Raw genomic sequence first — 22,423 nt, forward strand, 5'->3', positions numbered from 1 at the left:
CATTTGCTTTGTATATTTTCTGCATAATAAGATGGCAGTCATATCCTTTGAGGTTGTGGAATATCACAGGTAAGTTGTTTTGTTTGGTTTTATTCTGAGTTTAGATTGTAGTTCTTGTGCGCAGCACCTCTGTATTCACCTGTAAAATGACAGTGGTCTCTTACTTTTTCCTTTTTAATTTCTCCATCGCATATCCAGGTCTTTGCCTTTCGATGGCATTTCTATTCTTAATGAGTTCTTGTTAATGTTTTTACAATCTTCTCTGTGTTTGATGAGCAAATCTTCCCTTGAGAAGCCTTGCAGCGGTCGCAGAAGTAAGTTCTGCATTTATGTTTGTTTTGATCATACTGTAATCTGCTTAGGTTCTTAATCCAGCAATAATGTTATTTTGTTTCTCTTTGTAGTTCTGGATGGTCAGCATCTGAATAATAAGTCTCATTTATTATTCCCTCTTCTTCATTATTGCTTTCAACTTCTACATCTTCTGATATCAAGAGCAGGTTAATTCTCTGCATTTCATTTGGTTGTTCTGATGATACGGAAAGATCCTTATCTTTTCTGTCTTTTTGTCATGGTATATCCATACACATCTATTGCTAGTTTATTTTGTTTCTCCACTTTTGAAATTTGAGCAATTGGTGCGGGAAAGTCAATTCCGTTATTGTTTTAAGTACGGTGAAAAGTCAGGATACTTTGATAATCTGTCCGAAGGATCTGATGCTGGATAAAGAGCAGAGTTTATTGCGTGGAAAAGGCATTTATTATCTTTATTTTTCCCATTAATTATAGCCTTTTTGTTTGCCACTGCCTTAAGGAGCGGAATATAAGACGAACCTTTGAGTGGTGCATATTTTGCTATATTGAGGTAAAGTTTAAGACAGTGGTCAATCTCAAGTCCTCTAGCGGTGTTTGTAAAGTTATCTGTATAGACTTGAAAATGGGCACATGATTCGTCGTAAAAATCACCAATCTTTTCAGTGTTTAAGATAGCATATTGACTGCTGTGAAATACTCTGGTTATTTCTTTCTTTGAAGCACCTTCATCTTTGAAAAACTTTACAGTAAGACCCAGTTGAAATTTTAAACCATTAAGCTCTTTCAACTCTTCTCTGATTTGCTTGTGAATAATAGATTTCTTATCCTTCAATGATTGGGAGTCTTTGTATTTTGTGGCAGATATTTCTTATGCTTTGAAATAACCACATTTTGGTTTATCTACCAGTTTTAGCTGAGTTGTGTTATCTCTATTTTTAAGAACCTGCTTTAGCTCCTCTACAACCTTTTCATAATTATTCTTATTTTTGTGTAATTCTCTTATGTTTCTTCTTGTTGCGCCAAATTTTCTAATGTCGATGATTTGGCCTCAGATTTTTCTGGGATCATACTCTTTGACGGATCTTTGAGCGCATCAACTATCTTCCGAAGCTGTTCATTATTTATTACACCATGACGGTGATGAATGTCTGTAATCTGTGAATCGCTACTCATTTTTGATATATTTTATAATATAAAACAGTTTGATAAAAGGGAACAAAAATGAGCGAGGCTTGCCAATTTCTTCAGGTTGGATCAAACGAACATTGTAAAAACAAACATACAAAAACATCAAATTATTGCAGTCTTCACAATAATAAAATAAAGCAAAGTAAGGTTGTGACATGCATACTATGTGGAAAAGGGACATTAACTGGTTCACAAGTCCAAATCAACCTGTAGTAGATGCTCCCAAAAAGGTACACTTGAAAATTTGCGTCGAAGGACGTGTTCGTAATCATATATGCCAAGTGTGTGGCAGTAAGTTTTTGGAAAAAAGATATCTGCAGACACCTGCATTCGTACGAAGAACAGTTTGAATGCATTTTCTGTATTTGTAAAGTTTATCCTTTAAAAATGAGGATCCCGCGTTGAACGGGTGAAACCGGTTATTTATTTCTTTATTTTTATTGATTTTTAAATGTTTATAGACAATATTAAAATGTAAAGACTTAAGCATCTTTCATCCACATCTTTGTTTCCCTGTATTTAATCCGTATTGTGCTTTTCAATTCGGATATATATATATATATATATATATATATATATATATATATATATATATATATATGGTAACATATATACTATAATGGAAAAGTAGATTTTCAGTGATTTCATGATTTTTCAGATATTGTAATTGTTGTTCATTATGAAATAATAAATGCATATTTCTGAAAAGGGTTCCGAAACTTTTAGATCAAAAAATGTAAATCTAGACTAACAAATGTTCAAAAATCTCATGTAAGAAAACAACAGAATATTGAGGACATTGTTAATTTATAACACTTTCAAATTGATTATAGCTTTGAAAACGAACAAATAACAAATAAAAAAATGTTTTAGAATAGTCAGGCTCATTCTAAATAGCCTCGACTTCAGTCATTCTTATCTTGCAATTAATTCTTATTTTTGTTTAAGGGTCAAGGTAACATTTTCATCAGTGGTTTAATTTTAGACTCGTCACACTTAAAAAACTCCCTTCTCAGTGGCTGGGTTCCTTTCGGAGGTCCATCTAGATCTCTGTTTACTGTCCCTGGCTTCCTGTGAAGGCTCTGTCCTTTTTCATTCAAGTCTATCAAAGAAGTGGTTCCTGAAAAAATCGTCTCTGTTTAAAATTTCATACCTATTTAAAACGTCTACATTTGTTTCCAAATATGTGTATAAATTCTTCGGCTCAAAATAACTTGACGTATAGATTATTTCCGAAAAGTTCTGTTTTGAACCATAGGTTACACTTTATTTTTGTTCTCAATATACACATTTCATATTTTTATATATGAATCAGATGAAACTTTTTTTTAGATAAATATAACCGTTAATCCTCATCATGCACTGCCTTTGCGACCATTGCAGATCATGACCAGCCTGCATATCCGTGCAGTCTGATCATGATCTTCACTGTTCGCCATTTAGTTAGTATCGTTTTGGTATGCATCCATTTTAACAGTTAATGGTACTGCCCTAATTGAAAGATGGATTATTTTAGAAAAGCAATGAAAGTCTATTTTTATCACATTTCGAATCGTTTGCCGGTTTAACGTTGTAAACTGACCCCCATAGAATAATGACCCCCGGTCATAATATTATGACCCCCCGGTCATTATTTTATATAGAATAGTGACTCCTGGTCATAATATTATGACCGGGGGGTCATAATATTATGACTCCCCCACACGTAGAAAAATGACCCTCACATAGAATTGTGACCCCCTATAGAATAACGACCTCTAATCCAAACCCTATCTCTAACCCATCTAAGGTACACTTACAACATTTTCTCCCGCCGATAGGCATCGGAGGAGAATATGGTAATTGCACCCGTCCGTGCGTGCGTCCGTGCAATATTTCTGTGACTGCAACTCCTCATTTCATCCCATTGCGCCACCGAGGCTCACAAAAGTGGTAAGTATTTATCAACAAATATTTAGCTGATATGCAATAATGTTTGTAACGACATAAAAATAAATCAAATATTACACAACTTGCTCGGGAGGAAAAACAATTAAAATGAGTGACCAGTAAAAATGTGATTAGCGGCAGATCGCTGATAGCACATGATGTGAATCTTTCTAATCTGGTCCTCTTCGGGCAGTGTTTATCAAATGCCATATCTAGAGGGGCAAAGAAACAAATCTTCTCCGTAAAATATATAAAGGCTCAAAATCGATGACGAACCAGCATATAAAATATATTTCCAAATGTTTCTATTTTCGTTAATGTTTTATTTCTTAAGGATGATCTCAATTTCTATCAAGAAAACATGACTAGAATCATTTCAGATGAATAATTGATTATCCTCTAGCCTAAATATCGGTTCTCTCTATTTCTATAGTAACCTTAAAACGACTTAGGTATATTTTCTATTATTGTAATACTTCTCCTTAAGTACAATAATGATAATTCAAATGAAACCCCTTTTAAATTTCATTTTTCAATAGATGTACGTTTATTTCTTAGCTGGGCCTCCAAGTTATACTGCTGTTGTGTCAGCTGTAGACGCAGTAGCAGCAGCAGCAGCAGCAGCAGCAGCACAGCAGCAGCAGTAGAAACAACAACAACAAATATAAGTAATAGAAACACGACAGTGACTCGAATTGATATAAAGTATGTTAGAGGTTAGGTGGGGGTCAATATTTTATAGATAAAATCAGGGGGTCATTATTTTATAAAGGAGGTCAGCATTTTATAGAAAAGGGTCATTATTCTATGGGGGTCAGTTTACAACGTTACACCGGTCAATAATCAAATTTATAGGTCATCGGGCAATAGGCAATACTGACCGGCAAACCATTAAGTGTATCATATTACATTACTCCTTATATACATATTATCCAGTTGCATTTTTATTTAGACAGGAGTTAATCATTCTAAACTCCCCCACTGCTGCTAGTAAGGTGTATTAAAAAAATTTAAAATCTTTGCATAGAATTATTGCTATGATGCAAAGATAACTGAACGTTTACAACATGTTTTAATAAAAAGTTTTGAAATTTTTGACCTATCTTTTGTCCAAACTGGCTAATATTCAAGATGAATTATGTTCTACAAAAATCATTCAGGATAAATTAAAAAATGTGCATTATCACCTTCGGGGTTCATTTAATAAATTACATGTAATACTAGTATATTCAAAGAGATATAAATATTAATTTTGTTACGGAAATACGTTTATCATAATTTTCTACCAATCAAATGATGTTATAGTGTGATTTTAGAATACAATGTCACCCACCCTGTCTCATCTAACTTCTGCGCTTATGTAAAACATTAGTTCTGGTGTCAATAAATAAATCTTCGAACCTCTTGTAAAGAGATTCAACGGTCCGTAGTTTGTGCTGTTCACAGGTCTATAGTTCAACATAGCATGCCGCACTTAAGTAGAAAAAAAAATTGTTTTTTGATCTCATTTAATAATAAAACTACATTTAATGTCTTACCGGTCTCCAGTTAACACTATTTAATCATTCGCACATAAGACAATAGTTGCATGGTAAGCTATTATATAAGTGTTTCATTACATATCATCAGAAATAGATTTCATTCTGTCTGTCTAACTGTTTTGAGTACTGGCATTTACAGACTAGGTTCAAAAACAAAACATTACAGGAACAGATTTGTGATCAGCTAACCTGTTTGGGTTACACTTGATCGTCATGATTTCAGTCAAACTGGACATTATTTTTGGAACATCTTTAACTTTGACCGATATATCTTGAATACCTCCAACGCAGGTTTCGGCCGGTAGGCTTGATGCTGTCCTAACACAGTAGGAACCACACATACTATAAAGCTGAATTTTTGTGTCGATTCCAGTTCTAAAACTTTCAAAAGCTAATCCTTTTATATACTGACTCGGAGGATGGAAGGATGCAAAATTAACGCCTTGTAAAAGGTATTCCTTCAAATTTAACCACCTGTTTATGCGGTCTGAGACACTAAGGGAAGGTGCGTCCTCAGCCTCATACCAACGCGGATAAGTCTGCAAAACTGTGCTTCGTTTAAATCACCATTTTCAACCATTACATTTTCAAATTCTTCTGAAAAAAGTGTCTGTGCATTAGAGTTAGACTGTTTGTCAATAAGGTCATCGACCATAGACGGAGTACTATATGACTTTGCCACTTTTTTTCCATGCATCCGGTGATATATTTTTAAGCCCTGTGGTACTTGTTTTCGTTCTAAGATTAGTTAAGAGGTGGTGAGAGTCCAAACATTTGCATAACATTGCATCCGTTGAAGAATTCCACTCTGGATGATACCAATCCATTGATAAGTCACAGCCTTCAACGATGACATCAGAAGATATCTTCGATGTCTGTTTCCAGTCTTCCAAGCGTGCAGGAAATATTTATTCTGCATAACTGATATTTAATGCGGCCTTTGGTACTTTTGAACTGTTTACAACTTTCTCTGAAATACTTTTCAAAGACGGTACTTCTCTGTTCTTTCTCTTGACTAATCTGAATAAGGGTTTGGTCACCAAAGGCTTTTGAGATTGCATTAACCTTTTCTGCTTTGACCCAACTCTTCCTATATGTAAACATTGTCTTTTACTTTTTCCGCTAATATATCCAGTTCTGTCCTTGTTAACTTATTAAGATTTTCTGCATTTTGCTTTGATTTCTTCAATTCTTTTACTGTCCATTTATCTAGTTTACTTTTTTCTCGAATTGTTTCACAAATACATAATCTGGATCTTCAAGTGCTATTTTTCTTAATTCATGTTCAGTCGGTACAAGGCTGCCTTTCCACGTGTTCTAGATTTTCTTCACTTTGATGTTCGACACTTACTTCTTCTGGTGTAACAAGTTCTTTGTTAATGTCACTTAACGTCCTGAGCAGCTCATTATCTCCCTTTTCCTCAATTATTCTGAGAATACTTTCTGGTAACCAACTTATCTGAATACTACTTTCTGTTTCATCTTGAGAACTTTTTATAGTTTTTGCCTTTGCTTTCTGAACTGTTCGATATTTTATACATTTAAAATCACGATCAGTCGATTCAACAACAATTTGTCCCGTTACGCGAGTGATCGATATTTCTCTTGAAGGTAAGTTGGTTTTCATTTGCACAAGGTTAAGATCTTTTATTGCATTGATAATATCCTTCTTTTTTAGTTTTGAAACCTCATTCCAAATGTCCTTTTGTAATTGTAGCTTTGTGAGAGGGTTACCGCTGCCATTAATATTAATGAATGCCGCTGGCCGTCAGACGTAAGCATTGGATGTTTATTCCAATCTTTGTTTGACAGTACCCACACCATCACTTCATTCGCTTTTTTCCTTGACAGTTGGTGACCAGTTTCTAAAAGCTCACTTGTTTTGTTCAATGTGTAATGTATGTCTTTAATATTTCATGAATGTGTCTGGAACCATGAGAATCATACGGGGATTCATTAAGGAAGTGCGTTCCGAAAATCAGTATTCTGAAGCTCGATAGATGGCATCTCAACTAGCAGCTGGACCTTACTTTCTACGTATTCCTTAATTGCTTCCTTAAGTGTTCTTACATTAGAACGAAGCTTAGTTGGCCGCCGTGGATCTTCAACACCATACAACTCATCTGTTTCAAGACTTATCATTGTCCAAAGTTCTTCGTCAAACTGCATTGAAAAATATGTTGTACTTTCCTTGGAGTAGCAGACAAATACTAAAGAATCCGTGTAAGGCTTTCATCTCACTAAAAAACTGACTGACAATATATGCCGGTACTTTATATACTACTGTACTTTTATGCTGTTTAAGGAAGGGACATTTAATTTCAACGTCAGAAATGCATGTACTTCCTGGTACCCGGTCTTGTGTTCTGGTTCTGATACTTCCATCTATCTGGAGAAGCTTCAATACACGACTTTCCAGGTGACGACATAAGGTAACAACCCTCCTCTACGTAAACCCAGTCCGGATAAAACAGAGGCATAAATCTTCCAAGTGTCGCTTGTGCATGTGGTTCGTTTTTAGTACCATGATCCATATACATCTTAACTGTATCGCTCAGCTCTTCTGGTTCCTTCTGTAGTAAGCAAGTCTACAAGATAGATTAAGCTCCGCCTGTGATATCATATTTCATTATTGTTTCTGTATGTAAGATATATACATATTTCTATAGAGGGAGTGTGAGTTTATACTTTGGATGCAACACATATTAAATATATAATCCATCCTTCGGGTTTGTGTGTCAATAAGCCATCTCAATAGATCAGTACATATATATATTACAATAGCGACGAGGATCGGATTATTTTAAAACCGAGGATTAAGTGATTATGTGACAATGGCGATTCCCAAATTTGATGTTTACGCTGACGAAAATTCCCTAGGTGTTCGATGTAGATAAATTGGAGAATTTATTTCTTAGGCTAGGTTTATACCTAGCATACAAGAAAAATGAAAAAGGCACTGTTACTGCACTATGCTGGAGATGATGTATATGACATTTATAATACGTTAAATCTGCATGGAGAAAGTGAAAATTACGATGAAACAAAAGCTGGACTTACGAACTAATTCAAACCTAGAAAAAACACTTAGTTTGAAATTTTCGAATTCAGGAATATTAAACAGTCTCACAGAAATTGACCAATATGTAACTAGATTGCGACAAAAAGCTAAAAACTGTGAATTTTCGGACACTGAGTCAGAAATTAAAAGCCAAATCATACAGGGTGTTATTTCGCAAAAATGAGAATGTGATGTTTGCAAGATTCAGAAAAATCACTTAATGACTTACTTACAATGATGAGAACAATGGAAATTTCGAAGACTCAAGCAACAAGTATGTCAACACTAGTAGTCAGCAGGTAGTGCGTGTAAAAAGCAATCCACATTTTAGTCGGAAATCAAAGGGATTCATACCACAACGTTCGCAACAACGTTCTAGTTCATACCAAGGTTTACCGCAAGCAGGCTCGTCGTCGGGAAGGCGAATCAGTCCTCAACAAACCAGCAAGAAATGTCGTAACTGTGGAGGAAAATACCCACATATATCACGTTGCCCCGCGCTTGGAGCAGAATGTAATTATTGCCATAAAGAAGAACCATTATATATCGGTTTGTAGAAAACGTAAGAAGCAGGTGACATTGATCGAGGATAAACAACTAGATTTAGAAGTTTTAACAGATGAATACGCGACGGATTGCAATGCGGATGAATGTGATGTGCTATTTGAATTTATGTCAGATGGGAAAAAAGTGCCAAAAAAAGGATAAAATTAAATGGCGTAGATGTGAATGTTTTGATTGATAGTGGGTCATTAATCAATATTGTTAGTGAAATTGTCCTTGAGAAAATGAAAAAATCACCGGAAATGAAGAAAACGACCTCGAAAGCGTTCGCAGTTCGACAGAAGTCTCCACTGCCATTCCAAGGTAATGTTCTTTGCTTGTTGAGTCGGATTCAAAATTCGTGTCCAGGGATTTCCATATCGTTACGGGTAATAAAGAATCATTGATTAGTTATGAGCTGTCCGTAGAGCTTGGGATTTTACCGCAGATACAATCTGTTCAAACCAAAAACGAGTATGAAGGACTTACTGAGGAATACTCGCAAGTTTTCACTGGGTTAGGATGTCTGAAAGACAGAAAAGTTAAGTTTCACATTGATGAAAGTGTTGTGCCAGTAGCTCAGCCTCCTAGGAGAGTGCCATTTCATGTGCGTGAGCAAGTTGAGCAGGAACTTAAAAGTTTGGAGGATATGGATGTTATTGAAAAAGTGGAAGGTGTAACATGGGTATCGAACCTGGTAGCTGCTCCAAAACCAAATTCACCGGGAGAAGTAAGAGTGTGCATAGATATGAGGAAAGCCAACACCGTAATCAAAACAGAGAAAAATGTTAGTCCGACGGCGGATGATATAATCTTAACGTTGAACGGCGCAAAAGTGTTTTCGCGATCTGTAAATTGAACTGGATGAGTCATCACGTGTAATGACAACGTTTCAGACACATGTTGGACTTTTTCGATATAAACGTTTAAATTTTGGAGTGTCAGCAGCACCGATTCTGTTCCAAAATGAGCTTCGTCAAGCACTTCAGTGTCTGACAGGCGTGTTAAACATTGCTGACGATATCGTATGCTACGGCAAAACGCGTGAAGAACATGATATCAATCTGCGAGCATTACTTCAACGTCTTCAAGAACGGAACCTGACATTGAACAAGAAAAAATGTTCGTTCGGACAATCAAAAATCAAGTTTTATGGGTACGTGTTTTCGGAATCGGGAATTTCACCTGATCCTGACAAGGTATAGATGCAGTAAAAACATGGACAGACCAAAATCTGTATCCGAAATTCGTTCATTTCTTGGTCTCACAAACTATTTGTCTAAGTTCATAGACGGCTATTCAGTCCTAACGGAACCATTACGACGACTTACACATCAGGATGTAAAATTCGAATGGAATGACGATCAGGAAAAATCGTTAACTTCACTAAAAGAGGCATTGACTAGTGACAAAGCCATGACGTATTTTGACCCGAGGAAAGAAACTGAACTCTGGGTAGACGGCAGCCCAGTAGGCTGTTCAGGAATACTTATTCAGAAAGGAAAAACAGTGTCGTATGGAAGCAAAGCGCGCTTTTCGCAAACAGAGGGAGAAGCTTTAAGTGCTGTTATTATGATTTAACATTTTCATTTGTACTTATTTGGCAAGCAATTCAAATTGATAACGGATCACGCTGCACTTCAATCAATGTTCAACAACGTAAACAATATATACAGTCACCAAGATTAGAACGTTGGCGTTTGAAGTTGTTAACGTATGATTTCCAGAAGATTTATAGACCAGGTAGTTAATGATCTCAGATTATCTTTCCAGACATCTACACGCGAGACACGCGACCAACACAGTAGCCGAACAATATATCAGTTTTATCACTGATAACACTTTGCCAGATGCATTGAAGCTATCAGACGTAGCAAAAGCTACTAAATCAGAATGTGTATTAAGTTGTGTCAAGGATGCAATAAAAACAAATGACTGGAAAAATCAGAAATGCCAATCCGATGAAAGTTTTCGGCTATACGAAAACTTAAACAAGAATCAAGAACTTGCAGTTGCATATACCGATGAAGGATATGTGTGCTACTTTCGCACGTCGGTCACCAAGGCCAATCAAAGTGCAAAGGATTACTTCGAGAATATTGTTGGTTCCCTCATATGGAAAATGGTTGAAGAAGCATGCAAATCATGCATTGTGTGCCAAGCTGCATCACCAGGATGTACTCCAGACCCGATCAAACCAACACCTCTGCCACGAGATGTGTTTTCTGAAGTCAGTTGTGACTTCTGTGGACCATTCCCGGACGGGTACCTGTTATTAGTAGTAGTAATATGCGATTATAGTCGTTTTCCAATAGTTGAGAGAGTCAGGTCAACATTCGCAGAAACTGTCATACCGCGTTTGGAATCAATATTTTCGATATTTGGATAGCCAGACGTATTGAGAACGGACCTCCATTTCAGAGTCGTGCTTTCAGAGAATATGCTGATAAAGTCGGGATTGAAGCATAAACGGATTACTCCATTGCACCCACAAGGTAATGCAATAGTCGAGCGATTCATGGCACCATTGCAAAAATCAGTCAAAACCGCAATAGCATCAGGTCAAGATTATAAGAGAGCGTTGAATAGATATCTAATGAATTTTCGCAATTCGCCACAATCTTCAACACAAAAAGCTCCTAGTGAATTAATGTACAATCGGAAAGTAAAAACGAAATTACCATCAATGACATTTGAAAAGGAAGACACAGATGTTCGCGACAGGGACAATCTGTCAAAATCGAAAAACAAAATTTATGCGGACAAAAACAGAAGAGCACAGCCAAGTGCATTGAAAATTGGAGACCATGTGTTACTAAAACGGGAACAACGTAACAAATTTGAGACAGTGTTTGACCCTACACCTGGCATTGTCATTGCTAGGAAATGTTCGATGCTAACAATCAGGCACAGAGGAAAGGAAATTACACGAGACGTGTCAAAGTTCAGGGTAGTTCAAGGTGGTCATGAGCCGGCGCAGACGAAACCTGCAGATCCTGCATTTGCACCACGTCAAAGGTCGCAAAGGAAATGACGACCGCCTAAACGTTTTGTCAATGAATAATTGGATTAATCAGTGACATAATGTCACATGTTTCAGTGCACAAGATTAGTCACCAAGTGTTGTGTGGGCCATAATAATGCCCTATTTGCTACAATAGCAGTGTAGTCATGCTGGATTTATTATTCTTTGGACAAATGATCAGTTTGTGAAAATATTATGTTACTCTTGGGAATTCTTACTTGTTTGTTTCACAATTACATTATAATTAGTTTTTGGGCGGTAGAACTGAAAACTTAATTTATAATTTTGATAAAAATAACAGTTGATTGTACACATTTTAGGGTTTTGAGATAAAACACGAAACTGTTAGATAACGACGGAACATTCCGAGGACTTTCCCAGGATATTTCAATTTACAGTGACATTTTAAAAGTACTTAGCTAAAGCAGATGCTCTATAAACTGATTATGTTGATAACAAGGGTTAATGAACATTGCTGAAAAAAAGGGGAGATATTATGATAATAGATTTGCTAACTAGCTTATTTCATTAGAACAGAATTTTCATGTTTTGAGTATATATTTAAACTTTGATTATTTTCAACAATAAAAATAACAGATCAATCTTAAAATGACTCAACAATATAATGAAAATTATGAAACACTATATAAACAAAGACTAGATTTTAGAATGACTAGAGTTTTAAACAACCTTCTTTGAAAATAATACTGAGTTTTAAACAACCTTCTTTGAAAACAATACTGATTACTGCACTGTGAGTGCATTTGTTCAACATAACTTTCTATTAATTCCTAATGTTCTAATATATAACTGAGATGGATGTACAATCTAATGTTTGCATCAAAAGTTAACATTAGCACAATGTTTCAGCACAATGTTTCATCTTCGTTTTAATATAATACAGCAACAGTTCTGTCAAATGTTTCTTCGTCTTAGATTTACAAGTTTTCAATGTTTTAATGCTGTAATTAACATTCCTCCAAGTATGTTTGAATTTCTCTTCCTGTTTCTTACACTTATATTTTCTTATATTTTTGAGGATTATTATGCCCGTGATGGGAAATTAGAACACTGAAGTATTTTTTTTTTTTTTTACTGCAATTTGTAGTTAGTTGCTTATATGGGATTATTATGCCCAACACATTTCATCAATTAATGTTTTACGAAATCTTTCAGATAATTTGATTCGCGTCTCATTCTCACAGGCCTTTCCTGTTCCGTTGAAGTTCCCTGTGGTGATTTTTGAATTGAATTCAACAAGTGTTTCGGATTTTTCAGTTGGATTTTCGGTGATCGGTTTTTCAGTAAGATTTTCATTGATCAGTTCATCTTCGATGTTTTCATTGTCATTTTCAGACTGTAATTTAGTCCAGATCTAACCTTTTTAAACCGTGAATCATTTCGTGTGACTTCGTGGTTTTCATTTTCTGCTGTTATCATGTTTCCTTTTTTCCCTTTAACCACATATGGAGATGGTATATACTTTGGTGATATTTTTGTTCTCATTTTCTAGAAGTACCTTATATCCAACATTACGATTGTATTTTACAGCATTGTGTCTTCTGTCGCTGTAAGATTTACTCTCTGACTTGGATTGCTCATCGCGTTGTCTTACAACTTCGTCAACTTTAGATTCTGCATCCTTTTCGAATACTTTAGGCAACTTTGTGTTCGGTTCTCGTTGGAACATTAGTCGGTACGGTGTGGGGAGTTGCCCTATATTGTCTAAGAAATTTGAACAGTTCTTGTTTCCAATTCTTGCCTTCGACAAGTGGCTTACTGAATGCTTCTGCTTTGCGATTTAGCTTTTGGCCACCGCGGAGTTACGCGTCGATGTGTGAATCCACTGTATGCTGCAAACTGTCTGAATGAATCGGAATTGAACGGACTTCCATTATCAGTTTTGATGGTCTTGACCATACCAAATTCGGATAGCGTTTTGTCCAATATAGGTATGACACGGCTAGATGATACCGACTTCACTACTTCCACCATAGGGTATCTTGAATATTCATCTGTTATGACAAATAGATATTCCTCGCTTGGTAATGGTCCGTAGAAGTCTGCGCTCAGATCCTGCCATGGGCCAGAAGGTAATTCAGACATCTTTAGAGGTTCCGTCCGGTTTCTTTCTTTTGTTGTAGCCAAACACGCTATGCAGCCTTTTATAATGTCTTCTACCATTTCATTCATGTTTGGAAACCAGACTTTTGATCTTAGAAATGCTTTTGTTCTGGTTGTTCCTTGATGACCTTCATGTGGGATGTGTATGGCTCTTTCACGGAGGGACTTTGGTAAAACACTGTCACGTAAGAGGACTGTTTCACCGTGCACAGTTAGCTCATCTTTGATGCTTCTAAGCGAAGTAAGTTCTTCCACACTTATCTCTGGGTCTTCTATTGATTTCATATTGTGCCACTTGCCATACTTTGCATAGTCAAATGGCTTGCCTTGGACTGTAGCTAACTTCACTTCATCAAGAGTCATAGCATTTAGCACTGAGCTTTCAGCTATAAAGTTAACATATTTTTCAGCAATGTTCAGTTTTTGTTTTTCGTTTTCAGAGTTTACCGGGTGTCGCGACATGTAGCCCGAAGGATTATCTTTTCCTGGTTTGTATTTTACTGACATTTTATACGGTTGTAAGCGCAAACCCCACCTTTCTATACGCAATGGAGGTTTTGGTTTCTCCCATATTTTCTCTAGCGGTTTGTGGTCACTGAAAACTGTAAAATGTGGAGCGCCACGTAGATATATTTCGAAGTGTCCACATGCCCACACCCACAGCTAACGCTTCTCGTTCTGTCTGGCTATAGCGACTTTCCGTATCGGTTAAAGTGCGGCTTGTCTATGCGACTATTTTATCGTTTTGTGTCACTATAACGGACAATCCAACAGGACTTGCATCCGTCATTATTTGTGTTTCTTCACTTGGATTGTAGTAACACATAACAGTTTCACTGGATAGTTCATTCTGAAGCATTTTAACGGCACTTTGCTCACTTTTGTCCCATTGCCACTCTACATTTTTCTTTGTTAGTTTTCTAAGCGGTTCTGTAATACTGGCATAATCGCGTATGAATCGCGAACAGTAACTGGTCATACCAAGGAAGTTTTTCAGTTCGGTGACATTTTGCGGCGGTGTCATTTCCTGTATCGCTTTTACGTTCTTCGGATCGGCAGATATACCTTCGCCGCTAAAAACAACACAGAAAAATGTGATTGATTTTTTGTTGTATTCACATTTTTTCTCGTTCAGTGTTTATCCCGTTTTCATGTATTCGCTGAAATACCTTTTCGAGCGCTTGGTCATGTTCAGTTTGAGTTTTGCCGTATACTATGATGTCGTCCGATATATTCTTCGCTCCATGTATGCCTTGTATGACGTTGCGGGTGGTATCTTGGAAAACATAACCCAAAATTTAGACGTTTGTATCTAAAACCTCCGACATGAGTGTTGAAGGCAGTTCTGTATCTTGAAGCAGGGTCAAGGACAAGCTGATGGTATCCGGCACGTAAATCAAGTTTACTGTAGACTGTCGAACCATTCAAATCGTTGATCAGCTCTTCGATTGTTGGAAGGAGATGGCGCTCGCCATAGCTTTATTCGCTTCACGCACATCAATGCATAGTCTTATCTCATCTGTGTTTTTCTTCGGTGGTGTTACAATTGGAGTAATCCAAGGTGTTGGCTCTCCTTCAACTTTTTCGATAATGTCTTCTTTCAGCAATTTGGCTCTACTTTAGCACGCAGATGAAATGGTGTTCTCCTTTGTCGTTGTGGGACAGGTTTCACAGATTTATCAATGTGAAGTTTTACTGTGCGACTCTTGAGTTTGCCTATTCCTGTAAATAGACCAGGATATTTGTTTTCTCTGTTTTTGACTGTGTACACGTATCACACCAAGTGTCTTTGCTGTGTCGAACCTAATAAGGCACCATGATTCCCTTTTACAATGTAAAACGTGTCTAAAACAAATGTGTCACTCTTTTCAATTAACAGTTCGCATTTACCTTTCACTGCAAGGGTTTACTACCACCGTACGGCATGAGATTTGGTAGATTTTTCTTTGATAATTTGACTTGACCCACTAACTTGTGTATTTTCATCCAAAATATTTACAGAGGCACCTGTATCTACCATCATGGTTATTTTCTTCTTATTTATTGTGACACTAGTTCTGGGACTTTTATTTCCAACTTGGCCAATTATGCCATAACAATATTTTCTTCATCAGAATCTGACTGTCCCCCGACTGCCCCTTCTTGAATTTCGTTTACATTTTGATTACGACGCTTTTTCATGCATACTTTCATGAAATGATTTGGTTTCTTGCAATAGTTACACAGTTTTCCTTTTGAGGATATTCACCTCCACAGTTGCGACACTTCTGATTTGATTTGTTGTGTGCCATGAATGATTATTTTCACTAAAGCTTTTCTGGGGTCTTTGTTTACCTTTCCCTCGACTTCGTCCTCGATTAATAGCATTGACAGATTCCCTTTCCTTCTCCATCACCTGGGCTTGTTCCTCCGACAATTCAAGTGAACGACCAAAAGCATGTATCTCTGCTAGAGTTTTATCTGGCTACAGGTGCCCTTCTCCTTAGTCTATTAGATTTACCGTGCTGTATTAACTGCTGTAAAATTTCAGCATCACAATCTGCAAATTCACAGTTCTTTGCCAAAGTTCTGAGTTCTGTTACGTACTCGTGTAATGTCTGACTGTTCGTTTGTTTATATGAACGAAATTTATAGATTTCCATCTGCACATTTTTCTTTCGTAAGCACTGTTTTTGTTGCTGCGAACGTTTCCTCTGATGTATCTTTTTCGGCATCGTAGATGTCGTAGACCCTTTCCCAGCATAGTTTCCTTCCATCGTTGGTGATTGCCATGCCAACTAGAAGGTTCTCCAGACGACCGACCCATTTTTCCTAATGGGGCCAGGCATTTGATTTGTCTGCATCGTAGTCAAACGACGGAAATAACGGCAGACTCATGGTTAGAATTGACGATAATTCAGCGGAGAATGCTTATTTGTCTACCTCGTAGCCAAATGTTGTGTTCATGGTGAGGATTGAGGACGATATTTCAAGAATAACTGAATATGCAATGTTGTTTTTGTATTTATTTCGGATGTTATATTTTTACTATGACAACGGTACATGTTTATTATGCGGATCATATAAAGGTTAAGGTACACTAAAAGATAGGTCACTACACTAACCAGTGTGAGAAGACAGATTCAGATTGTTTGTTTAGAATTGTTGCTTTATCATATGGTTTGGTATAAGCTTTTCCTTCAGATTTTAAGGGTGCTACACCATGATTGTCTGTTTTTTATGTTTCACAAAAGAATAAAACTTTTTTTACCAGTCTCTGAGTCATTAGAAAAGATTACTGATTTTAAATACTCCCAGTATGATTTGCGTATTTCTCTTTGAATGGTGGCTTTAAGAATAGTAAGTCTGTTTCATTTTACTATGATGTTCTTTTCCTTTAGCATTTTTACATTTAGTGTGTAATTTATCTCTTTTATGTATCATTTTGATGATCAGGGAAGATCACTTCTGGGTTTAGTCATTTTGGTTGGTATGTATTTACTTGATAGCTCATCGATTTTATTTTTAAATTTTCCCCACGGTATGTTTGGGTCATTATATGGGAGTTTAACAAAAACATTTTTAAAGGTGGATAATCAGATTTTGGACATGTAACGGATTTGTTCGAAACTTTAGCATCTGATCATTTACACTCATTTATGTTCACTTAACACTTAATACAAATTAGATTTTCACTGGAGGTTTTTTTAAAATTTCATTTTCCTATCCTGGTTGCCCAACCAAGATGGAGTTATTTTATCGTAAGTATAAATTTGATAAACATACTTTGCCTAAGGAAATGTATAAATATTAGACATACTGTAATATATTTGTAAAATATTCGCATTAAAAATTATGTATTTAGATGGAATTCATTAGAAACGCAAGTTTGAAAAATTATTATTACCTCCATTTGCCTATCTTGGTTGCGCAACCAAGATAGATTGGAAATAAATGAATTCAGAAGCTACACAAAGCTTTTAAACTTGCATTTTGGTTCAGATTGTTCAATAGTTGATATGTCTATCAAATGCAAATGTAAAACTAGACGTTGTATCGAAATAAAAAGAAATACCCAGCTTTTTATATACTTTCATATTAAAGGGGAGTAATTACAAAATTTTATAAAAATAATAAAATATACATTTCAAATAGGAATCTAACTCTATGTAATCGGTCTTTTTGTTCCTTAAATAATTCTCTACCAGAATATACAAAAAGTGAAAAATGTCATTTCATGTTGTTTAAATGTGATTGACCACCTTTAAAGTATTCATTGAGATCAGACTTGAATGAATCCCAACTGGCTTTTCTAAATTCTTTGATTTCACGTTTTACTTGTCGAGGTCTACAAATTTTGATGTTCATTTCATGAAAGACAGTATTTATGATCTGACGATCCAAGACTAGGTAATATTTTGGTAGAATAAACTTGAGAAGGCGTCGTGGTATCGAATCGTGGTGATCTTGATCGTCATGATCGTAAGGATCGTTACAAAATTTTTGAGGCAAACAGACACTAAATAGAAAAAAATATGGTAGTCGCATAATGGCGGATACAAATAGTACTCAGTTTTTTTTTGCTCTGTAGAGCTTTTTTCCTCATTTTCTATGCAAATTGGTTTGCTAAAATCAAATGACAGATCTAAGCTTGACATGTATCACGGTGCACAATCACGTGGTCTATGACGTCATGCTATAGGTATCGCGCCAAGCATTTTTTGTCAACAAAGCGTCGATTCAAGAAGAAAATTCGTCGTAAGTATTTTGTTACGAATTTTTGTAAAATGTCTTTAGTATGTTGCAAGTCCTTTTATAGATGCGTACCTCCGATCACACAGCATCTGCCCGTGTCTGCTTTAGTTTGGCTGGAAAACGGGACAAACTGACCAAAATCTCAAAATCGCTCTTGCTGTTGCTCCAAGCTGATTCCAGAACCGCATTAAAACCAGCTTTCTCTTGCTGAAGTCTTCAGATGGCCGTTTTGATTTGGTACTTTCTGTCTCAAAACATCCGCTGATTGATTATTTTTCACGTTAAATGTGTTATTTTCAGGTAAAACCAAAGATAAAAAGATATGCTAGATATGCTCTTGTGGCAAGTTCTAGAAGATAAATGATATCGCAACAAGCTGAAACGATAATCTTATTTTAAGTCCGTTTTCCCATCAGTTTTCATACGTAAATCAACCGCGGCGTATCACTTTTTCATCTAAACACGATCTGTCAGTTGAATTTATCTTGTGTATAATGCGAGTTTATAGGCAAAACACGGAGCAAAAAAATATGCCATCGCGGCTAGTTTTAAAAGATAAGTGATGTTACAACAATCTAAAATTTTAACTTGGAATTTAATACATAGCTCCAATTAATTTCCACAATTACCGCTTGGTACTCTTTCATTGAAATACAGCTAGGCAAAAACAGGGAGCTAAGATTATGCTACTGAGAAAGATCAATGATATCGCTACAGGCTTAAACCTTTCTTAAGCCAATATTGTCATATAAATCAAATATCGCATAGAAAGTACTGCACAGATAATGACAAATTTCAATGGCTAATCAATATATCTGAGAAAATAATTATTTTAAGATACATGTATGGGGTCCCAAGAAAAAAACGAAACTGGTTAAATGATAATGCAAATGCTAATACAAGTATTTGATACTTTTGTTTTAAGAAAATATAAGACATTGGATTATACGAGCTATTCTTGTTTTATAGGTCCTATATACTATATATATACCTATATACTATCGAACTAGCCGGGAGACTGTTTTCAAGCTGGTGGACAAATATGAGCGACGAGCAGATGGCAGGTCCATACAACGTGTGCCCACTAATAAACGTTGTATATTGGAAGACAGGTAATACAATGCAACCTCTGTAGAACAAGACCCTCTGGAACTGGACTCGACAATGATGATACACAGCATGTTGGCGTGTTAATTGATATTTCTTCTTTTCGGCTAAAAATTCAGTTAATTCTCTTAAGCCTTTAAGGCCAATTATCATGATGTAGATTGAATTTTTCGTTTAAACATTTGTAACATTTTACGACTAACACATTCCATAACTGTCAGCTTAAATTTTATTATTTTTAAAGACATGTAACTTCATGTATAATAATACGTAAACAATGATTGTAAAATAATGTATTATGTCCCGAAAATTCAGAAAAGTCAGAAATTTAGATAGTAACAGCGATATTTGACTTTATCAAAATCTTTAACCAAAACATTCTTAGTTGAAACGGACATAACTCTGTCAAATTCAAACAAAGTAGCAGGAATTGTTTCATTGGTGTAGACTTTGATAGCAAATAACTGTTTTATGTTACAAGTCAATGGCTTTGATAGTAACAGATATTTGAATTTGAAAGCCGCTTAAGAACAAAAAATTGAGAGGCACGAGGGTTGCATCATGCCAAAAATGCTATTTGACCTTGACCAGAATGCACCACTAAAAATTCGAGATCAACATGTCTTCATCAATTTTTCAAAGTATTCACTGGTTTAAATTACACACACATTCCTGCGACGTTGCCTTATATCCCGATTCAGGAATGGCCGGTTCTTATTCATTGCACCACATTGTATGCAGGCAGACTCCGGTTGTATTAATGACTGCGCATGTGCTCGGTGAGTTCGTAACGGGTCACCACCAGATAGCCGCAAATGTCAGAACTGAAAGTCTGAGGATTGTTCCCTCTCCTGTCGTGAGCGTTTAAGTGTGAACTTATGCTCTCTTCATCTGAAAATTAATCGAAATAATGCCGTGATACTTTCCAAATTTTAAATAAAATATATTATGCACTTTTGTCGTAATTATCTGCATATTTGGGAACCATGTCATAGATACATACCAAAATTATAGTCATTCAGAATTGTTGTATTCACAAGAGGAGAGGCCAAGAGCTTGTACGGCGGCCGTCCTCTGAATGTTGCTGATGCTGATGCAATTGAGCATAGAATAAACAGAACAAATATTTCGTAAATACACTCAAAACACGTAAAGGATCAATTGATAATTTTCCATTGATTTACAAGTAAACTGTTTCATTTTTAACCAGCTGTAATTTCAGTATTTATCACACCCGTTAACCGGTTCCGAGCAAAACAGTTCGTGGCGGACAAAACAGTTTACCGATGTTTTTGCCGGCATCTGCATTGCGGAAAGTATTCTCCATCCAATAATCGGTTGGTGCAAAATATGTTGAAGATTTTTATTTCTATAAAGAGTAGCATGAACGAAGAACATGTCATGTGCTTCCCGTTTAAAAATAACCTATATTAAGTAAGTTATGGCGAGTTAAAAGTGTGATTTTGTTGAAAAACTGTGGAAATGAAAGTTTAACGCTGTATATTTAATTAACTTTTCAAAATAGGGCTATTGTATTAACGTCAACCTATAAAATAATGTTTGCTCTGAATATTGTCTAAGTTTTAAACAACAAAACGCAATATTCAACGAGTTATAGACATTCAAACATGACATGGTCGAAAAAATGTGTGGCGGCATTGCACAGTTCAAACTTATTCGTGTGGCGAGCAAGAGCGGTCCTGTGTCTTTTTTTATTTTATTCTAATAATAAATGGTATCAATAGTGATATCAAGCTCGTAACTCTTTAAACATAACGTTTTTAATTAGACAACAGCAATTTACACTAGCTTTTATCAACAAATAGATGTAAGCCAAAGCATAAGTAATCACCGCATAACAATGTAATATATCATCAACACTTCTTCCTACATTTTTGAATTATGATTACAGTGGTACAGTAATTTGATGTGATGCATTCTCGTGCTTTAGGAACGTTCCACTTAAACTTTTTTGAGGATCACAATGCATATGTACCTGTGCTACTTATGCAATGCAACAGCTGACTTTTATAGGCACTTAATTCAGCACCTCTGCAATAGCCATAGGTTTGACACGTTAAAGTACAAGCAACTTGAGCTTGACTGACTGACAGGAAAGCCCGATTCAGTAAGGAGTTTGAATTATGTCCAGAATATATGCACGTGTTGAACAGATTGAAAAAGAACATGTACCGACAGAATTGAAAGATTTAAGAAATGAAATATATGAAACTGTCTGAGTAACTGGTGACAGAATAAACGATTTGAGGGAGTGTATATAGATCTTACATTCCTGCCTGTGTAAGACGGGGTTTTCCCTACCCGAGGGACAGTGTGGAAAGGAAAACCGAGAGTTAGCGAGGTTTTTTATCCATGCTGTCCCGAGGGTAGGGAAAACAGCTGTCTTACACAGGCAGACATGTTAGATCATTTTTCTTGCCTATCATGTTCAAAATAGATCGTTACGACAAATAGGTTTTTGGTATTTCTTGACATTATTTATAAAGTTTATGACGTCACAATGGTACCAGTACTATGTGACCTCACCTTAGTGCATATTATTTTAGACAAGGTTTTCCCTAGGGAAAGACAGGAATATCTATCCTCGGCGCGTGCTCGGATGAATTTATACTTTCCCCGCTAGCCTAGGTAGGCAAGAATATTTAATATCTTTAAATCGCGGCATTGAAAATTTCATAAGCGGGGAAACATTGAAGGTAAACAGAAGACGAAATTAAGATTTGCCCCAGTGATCGTTCGCTTGAATGAAATTTCTTGGCCTTAAAGTGCATATAAACGTCAGCTGTTGTACTGCAGTAGTTGCACAGGTACATATACATTGTGATCCTCAAAGAA

At 36.1% G+C, this 22,423-nt stretch overlaps 3 protein-coding genes across 3 annotated transcripts; 2 read left to right on the forward strand and 1 right to left on the reverse strand.

Annotated features, from left to right (window-relative positions):
* The first annotated feature begins 8,280 nt into the window (after positions 1-8,280).
* Positions 8,281-9,436, forward strand: LOC123525707 (uncharacterized). Its single transcript, XM_045304850.2, has 2 exons — positions 8,281-8,333; positions 8,947-9,436. The coding sequence occupies exons 1-2, from the start codon at positions 8,281-8,283 to the stop codon at positions 9,434-9,436; spliced, it is 543 nt and encodes a 180-aa protein (XP_045160785.2).
* A 1,581-nt stretch (positions 9,437-11,017) lies between these two features.
* LOC123525706 (uncharacterized) lies at positions 11,018-11,611 on the forward strand. Its single transcript, XM_045304849.2, has one exon. The coding sequence runs from the start codon at positions 11,018-11,020 to the stop codon at positions 11,609-11,611; it is 594 nt and encodes a 197-aa protein (XP_045160784.2).
* Positions 11,612-13,378: 1,767 nt separating this feature from the next.
* LOC123525704 (uncharacterized protein K02A2.6) lies at positions 13,379-14,233 on the reverse strand. Its single transcript, XM_045304848.1, has one exon. It carries the CDS (start codon positions 14,231-14,233, stop codon positions 13,379-13,381), a length of 855 nt encoding a protein of 284 aa, XP_045160783.1.
* Positions 14,234-22,423: the final 8,190 nt, after the last annotated feature.

The sequence above is a fragment of the Mercenaria mercenaria genome, chromosome 3 (genome assembly GCF_021730395.1).
Source record: "Mercenaria mercenaria strain notata chromosome 3, MADL_Memer_1, whole genome shotgun sequence".
Classification (NCBI taxonomy): Eukaryota; Metazoa; Mollusca; class Bivalvia; order Venerida; family Veneridae; genus Mercenaria; species Mercenaria mercenaria.

Excerpts from the sequence above, each read along its gene's own strand:
- LOC123525707 (XM_045304850.2), top strand. The coding sequence starts at position 8,281 with ATGGAAATTTCGAAGACTCAAGCAACAAGTATGTCAACACTAGTAGTC. Across the intron at positions 8,334-8,946 it reads TCAACACTAGTAGTCAGCAG|GGATTTCCATATCGTTACGG; the intron begins GTAGTGCGTGTA and ends ATTCGTGTCCAG.
- LOC123525706 (XM_045304849.2), top strand. The coding sequence starts at position 11,018 with ATGCTGATAAAGTCGGGATTGAAGCATAAACGGATTACTCCATTGCAC.
- LOC123525704 (XM_045304848.1), bottom strand. The coding sequence starts at position 14,233 with ATGTCAGTAAAATACAAACCAGGAAAAGATAATCCTTCGGGCTACATG.